Genomic DNA, 7,500 nt, shown 5'->3' on the forward strand with positions numbered 1-7,500 from the left:
AAATGCTGGAAAATTGATCCCTGGTTTCTATGGGATTGTAGGCGACGCCGCAGTGTAGAGGAGGTCCTGCCAATGTATGTGCTGGAGCCGTCGCAGCGGCCCTCCTGACATGAAAATTTGTATACAACATTGGTGGTAGCCTCACTCGGGGCCCTGGGCGCCGTGCTATTCCTCATAATCAGGGAACTAATGAGGTTAGGTTTGCAGAATATTCTCAACTCTATGATGGCATTTCTGTTGGTTGGGGTGACTCCTCTCTTGATGATATTCCTAAGGGCATCACACTCCTCGCGGTACCGATCATGGAAAGAATTATGGTGGTAAACGGTGATTTTCTCCTTGGGAGGAGTGGGCAACTGGGTCGAGTCTGCAAACTGGTCCAGTTTTTTCTGTATGACTTTCTCGATGAGATGGTCTGCATAGCCGTTGTTGGTGAGGAGCTGGCGGATACGGTCGAGTTCTCTGTGGATCTCAGTCCAGCTACTACAGTGGGTAAGGGCCCTCTTCACATGAAGCAGTATCCATTACTTGCCAGCGCCCTACCATCAACATACAGCAAGCTGCCGATTTTATTCTCCCTTCCGCGCGCCCTGTAAAGAATAACCCCCTCCAGGAACAACAAGCCCTTAGACAGCAGCAGCCCCGCGAACAAATGGAACATGTCCAGCTAGTCAATCAGCGCCTAGGACCAGTAACCAGAGCAGCAGCAAATCAGGCCAGAGCTTCTAGACAAAATCCCACCCCCTTGGCTCCCGGACAAAATCCCACCCTCTTGGCTCCCAGACAAAATCCCACCCTCTTGACTCCCAGACAAAATCCCACCCTCGTGAATCCCAGACAAAATCCCACCCTCTTGGCTCCTAGACAAAATCCCACCCCCTTGGCTTCCAGACAAAATCCCACCCCCTTGGCTTCCAGACAAAATCCCATACTGCACCTCTCAGCCAATGAGAGGCCAGTATTCCGTCTGAGCTAGGCAGGCTGAGCCTTATAAGCCCGCCCATCCAACCAGCGGTCATTATTCGTTGGAAGACCTTCAATATAGCAGAGCATCCTACAAAGCAGTCCTCACCCTGAAGACGCCTCACGACGAGGCGAAAAACTATAGTTTCGGTGGAGTCAATAGTTGTTCAATACTATTACTATGCAAAAATATATCAGTTGGCATACACTGTGTATATTCTTTTGAGAGTCATGAATGACTACTTCCTGTCCCTCTCAGTTGCTAATAGGAAAGTATTCTCCAGATTAAAGAATACAGTCTTGAAGATTGTTAAAGCAACTAGTGCAGTTGATTTCAACCAGAATATATATATATATATATATATTTATACATATATATGTATACATATACATATATATACATAGGTATATATATATATATATATACATATAAATATATATATATATATTTATATATATGAAAAATATAACTTCTCTGAAAACGTCGCATGAGTGAGTTCTAACTTACCAACATTACAACATTATAAGTTAAGGTCGATGGGTCTCTGTGTCAGTCTATATTTTGTTTTACAATGAAACTCAGTGTTGACTCTTCATGAATCCTGAATAGCATATTGAGGATGTAATTATGAATATATGTGATTCATTCCCGCACTCTTGGTTTACCATGTACGAATTGGGACATCAGAAGTATAGATGCAGTCGTTTGACTATTGTCCTGCCTTTTATAAAAAATATTCTAGAATTTGCATCAGCAAGGAAAGAGACGTAATGTGCACGTATAAGTAAAAGGTTATAAGTAAGTGATGAAAATGTATATAGAGTAGCTAGTAATAAAAGCAAAATGAAAAAAAAACATATAAACGTAAATATGACAAAGGTATGTAGCAAATATCCAGCCGCCATTTCACAATACAACTTCGTTTTATTTGAAACAACTGCACTTAAACACTTTCTGGATCACAAGTTCCATGGTAAACGATTTAAATGTAGACTAGTGCGCTCAAACCTTGACTCCCTGTTTCTCTACGCAAAGGAAAATCGTACACTATAAGATGACATGAGCAAGACTTGAAATATATTTGTTAAATGTATCACGTGTTTCTAATCTGACTCAGAATTGGCAGTATATTTAAGACTAAGCTCGGTAACATGTGATTTATATAAATAATAAAAATGTCCTACAAAAAGGACTTACATGAAAAGAAAAAGTCTTGTATTTCTCCTTTGTCAGGACCACTGAACGAAACGTAAACTTTATTTTTCTCATGCTCCGCTTGCATCTTGTATTATGGTAATTAGAATGATTTCCAATGAGATCATTATAGACAAGGACATATAGGAGCTAATACATGTGCAAGCCACATGCTCTATATGATACTAAATATAAAATGAGGACTAGATGCAGGTATTTAAGATTAGGGAACTAATAACATCTAATCTAAAAATATTTTCAAACTAAATAGTAACTAGACGTGTAGTAATGTCATCAAGCTATCAGGATCCAGATTTCATCTGGAAACAAGTAGAAACAATGCCACCAGTCGCATAGTTAATGAATGGAATACAGATGTGCAATTTAAGGTGCAAAGTTATACGAACATTTGGTTTACGATCTCTACCCTTGTGATTTCTACTTGTGCGCAGTTTCACTATTATGATCAGAGAGATGAAACAGACAGCCATTTCCAGTTTCTTAAGGCGATCACTGCTACCATATTTTTTTTTTTTTTTTCCATAAGCTTCCTATACGATCGATCACTAGACGATTGGCTTTTCAGGAACGTAACCCAATCTTGATTTTCATTTGGATAAACACCACAGCAAAGTTATGCAACTTCTGTCACTTGGTTATTTTGTTTTATCTGTTTTGTTTGTCTCTTCACATCTTTATTTTTTATCTTATTTATGAGTATATCTCCCAGCCTACTTTGTCATTGTAACACTTGAATATTAGTAGTTATCCAACTTTCCTAGTCTTAATATGTAAGGGGCCATTTATACTCGTAAGTGGCTGCAGGAAACTCGAGGTACTTATTGATTTAGTCGAGAAAGCTGTAGCTAGCAATTACCAAGTTAATCTAAATGGAAATTTTTCATTCCCAGATCATCACAAACGAGATGTGGTAATTAATGTAAACAAAATTCTCAAAAAAGTGACTATTATAGTCTCACTGAACATCTCAAAACTAAAGAAAGAAATCCAGTAACATCATCATTTTTTTTTTTAATAATTATCATCTCGCACATCATGTTCAATGTGTTGAATATCAGCCAGTGAAATCACAAGACCAAATTCGTCCACTTTAGCATGAAATATTCTGAACTGAGGCATCATTACATAAGAGGGCAGTAGCAATATCACTTGTTCGTTTATCTTTTTACTTCTAACATTATACACTTGAAAAGTTCACAGGTCACGCTCTTGTACATATCAATGAACAATTACGCCACTTTGTACCATAAAGTGAAAATATTTTTCTTATCAATCATTTGCCCAGCAGGCAAAATAGTATCACTTTCAAAATGAGACAACTGGTTATTAACATAAGCATTACATTGTATCTGAAGACGTGACCTTAGTAATAAAAACAAGTTGTAATCCTTACTCGAAGCATCATTCTTCAGTGTTTGCAAATAAAAATGCTTAACAGCAAACTGGTCTGATGAGTGAGAATTAGAATATATTGTGGTTTTTGCAGAGGATGAAGATTTTCTTCTAAAATAATAGGAAGCTCTAGCAAAATATATAAGCTATAGACTCCTCTGTTCCATAACAGATAAGTACCTTCTTTATAAATGGTGACACTAATCTACGTCGATTTTTTTAGTCTACTCAATATCGCTCGAGGCTTGCAGTGGATGTTGATCAATTCTTTCTTTTACGTAATTTTTCTTCAGAGTTAAATTTTACGACATACATTCAATCACTTTTGAAAGATTTTTATTTCCCCTGAAAGCTCATGTAGAGAATATATGATTTTGTTTGTAAAATCTTAAAACAAGTATAAAAATGTGTATAGAAATGAAAATTATACAAAGAAGAAAATATGTTTGTGACTACATGCCATGGACATTTGATCAAATATCTAGATATTCATTTTGGTCAAATAGATTCCCAGTACAGCTTCTGTCACACATATGCTACTCAATTAAGTTTGAGTAAGATCTCTAAATGTCAAATCCCTTTTGAGTCATATATTGAGAGGTTGAATGACTAGATAAGAAATGTTAAGCCTATACGAATATTAGACACATTCTTGAATTGTCCTTAAGGGAAGTCTCGAATACTGAAAGCAAAGTCATCTTCCAGCTTTTCAAGCTCAAAATATTTGACCAGAATCTTGAATGTGTGACGGAGGTTTTCAAAGAATACTAACATGAGGCCTTCCGGTTCACAACGAAGTCAAATGCAAAATAATTGAATAAATTAATAAGATATATTAAGTAAATAAACTAATATATAAATGGATAGATAAATAGATACATAGGTAAATGAATGAATAAATAGATCAATACACAAAATGAGGTTAAATTGAAAACAATATATGGAATGAAGCTCAATACAACAGAATAAGATAAAACAAAATAAAATGGAATAAAATGAAAAATAAGAATGAATGAAATAGAATGAAATATGATAAGCAACCACGCACATGAAACAGGCATTTAAGAAAATAAACAAAATAACTATTTGCCAGATATATCAGCATGTTTTTTCTTTATGTCTGACAAAAAATAATAAACAAATGAATAAATAAATAGATAATTAAATAAGTAAAGGAGTAGACTGATAAATAAATAAATGAATAAACAAATAGATAAATAGATAAATATATAAATTAATAGATAAAGAGGTAATATACGAATAAGAAAATGGATATACAAAGAGTGAATAAGTAACTAAACGAGAAAATATGTAAATAATTAAGTAAATTAATAAATAGATTAATGAATAAATAAATAGATTAATAAAGCATCTCATCCCACTGCATTCCGTCGTCGGTTGTTGAATTTGTTTATATTTTCTTCTACGTCAATTCTTTTTTCCGGCTATTTGAGGTTCTCATTTCTTATGTGATCAGTTTTCATTTTGAACATTTTCTCAGTTCTGATGTAACTAATTTACTTTTAAATCTTGAAAATCTGTATCATGGCGACTGAGAGTCTTCACATTTTGTGAAAAGAAAAACAGAAAAAAAAAATTTAAGGAGCTTTTTGTATTCGTTTCTTCTATTTTGTATTAACTTTATAACTCACCGTGTACCCTATATGTCTTTAACAAGGTCAAAGGATTTATACGGACATAATGTAGACACCACATGTAGACAGTTTGAAATTTTCAAGTTAAAAATACATGCTAAGATACTGATTTGTTTTTAGATATTGGTTAGATGCTTCTAAATGAATGTATAATATATTAATTAATTAATTAATTAAACATAAGCAGATAAATATATAAGTACATAGATAAATAGAAAAAATAATTAAATGAACAAATAAGTAAATAAATAAATAAACAAATTAATAGATAAATGAATAAATAGATAAATAAATAAGATATTAAATGAACAATAATGAAAAATCTTTGTCGAAATTCTTCTTGAAGAAGATCATATTTTCACCTCTCTCTCCACAACAGGCTTCTTACAGGCGACCGTCCGTACTGGTGGGTCCACGAGTCTCCCATCTACTTGAACAAGACGCCTCCTTTCCTGCATCAGTTCCCGCGCACGTGTGAGACGGGCCCTGGCATGCCTTCAGGACACACGAAGGTCAACGCGGCCATGTTCTTTGTCATTGTCTCGGCCTTGTGTACCCTCGTCATTCGAAAGAGCACGGTGTTGTCGTAAGTTTGAATGAGTAAATATGTTCAGTTGTGGGTCAAAAAATATGGAAAAATAATTTTGAGATATTACGTTAGGAGACGGCACGGCGCCGAATGCTTATCAAAGAAAAGAGCTAGAGTGAAAGAACAGAATGCCACTAGTAACGTGGACTAGGGAAAAAATACAAGATTATAAAGCAGAGAAAAAATCAAAGTATATCAGACACCTAAAATGAGTGTTTAACCAGGACAAGAAATCAGATCCTGAGTTATTTGGTTAATAATAATAATAACAACAATAGCAATAACAGCAATAATAACACATAATTGTAATGATATTAATGATAATGATAAGTACAGTAATAGTAATAGTGATGATGATGATGATGATGATGATGATGATGATGATGATGATGATGATGATCATCATCATCATCATCATCATCATCATCATCATCATCATCATCATCATCATCATCATCATCATCATCATCATCATCATCATCATCATCATCATCATCATCATCATTATCATCATCATAATGAACATGATGACATACAGTGCTGCCAGCACAATCGCTACTTCATACAATCTCCTCTTAGCATCCATTCCCAAATGTCTATTTCCCATCACACTTTTTAATCCCCCAAGGCATTTACTCGCTTCTCTCAATCTACATTCTACCTCCACCATCACTCCTCCCTTTCCTGCCACATTCGCACCCAAGTATTTAAAAATATCCACATTCTCCAGTCTCTCTCCCTTAATACTCACTTCCAGTCTGCTGCCACTTTCTACCCTTATACATCTCATCACCTTACTTTTACTCACATTTATCTTCAACTTTTTCTTTCGCACACCTTCCCAAACTCTGTCACTAACTTCCTCAATCCCTTCTCTGATCCTTCTACAAGCGCAGTGTTGTCACCAAACAACAACTAGCTTATCTATCACTTTTCTCCATTTTTCTTAACCATCTCCAATCCCTGACCCACTACCTTTGAATTTACCTCTCGCACCACCCCATCCATGTATAAATTGAACAAGCAAGACGACATAACACATCCCTGACGAAGTCCCACCTTTACCTCAAACCAGTCACTCTCTCCATTTCTGATTCTAACTCAAGCACTATTACTCTCGTAAAAACTCTTGACAGCTCTTCAAAGTTTTCCTCCTATCCCATAAATCTGCAATACCTCCCACAGTGCCTTCCTGTCTACCCTGTCATAAGCCTTTTCCAAATCCATAAAAACCCAAAATGCATCCTTACCTTTCCATAAAGCATTCTTACATATCTGTCTTACCACAAAAATATGATCCACGCCACCCCTACCTAATTAAACCCTCACTGTTCCTCACCAATTACTCCCTCTGTTCCTCTCCTAATTCTCTCAATCTAGACCCTCCCATAAGCTTTCCCAACTACACTTAACAAATTGATCCCTCTGAAACTACTACACTCACATTTGTCACCATTTCCCTTGTAAAGTGGAACTATACAGGCACTCCTCCAGTCCTCCGCCACTATACTCTCTCGTAAACAAACATTACATAGCCTCACCAGCCAGTCCATCATCACTGTACCTCCTTTTTTAAAGCATTCTGCATGACATCCATCCAATCCAGGTGCTTTACCTACTCTCATCATCTTAACAACTGCCATCACCTCATCTTTCCTTTGTTCTCCTCCATTTTCTTCACTCAT

General features: G+C 35.8%; 1 protein-coding gene across 1 annotated transcript in view; it reads left to right on the forward strand.

Moving 5' to 3' along the window:
- The window catches only part of LOC143036386 (glucose-6-phosphatase 3-like), a 102,731-nt gene that overhangs the window by 64,346 nt on the left and 30,885 nt on the right, over nt 1-7,500 (forward strand). Inside the window, exon 4 of the mRNA XM_076203666.1 lies at nt 5,606-5,812. Within this exon, the coding sequence (XP_076059781.1) occupies nt 5,606-5,812 (207 nt within the window). The remainder of the gene's footprint in view (nt 1-5,605; nt 5,813-7,500) is intronic.

This window comes from Oratosquilla oratoria, chromosome 20 (genome assembly GCF_046742065.1).
Source record: "Oratosquilla oratoria isolate Oo_2021 chromosome 20, ASM4674206v1, whole genome shotgun sequence".
NCBI classification, from domain to species: domain Eukaryota; kingdom Metazoa; phylum Arthropoda; class Malacostraca; order Stomatopoda; family Squillidae; genus Oratosquilla; species Oratosquilla oratoria.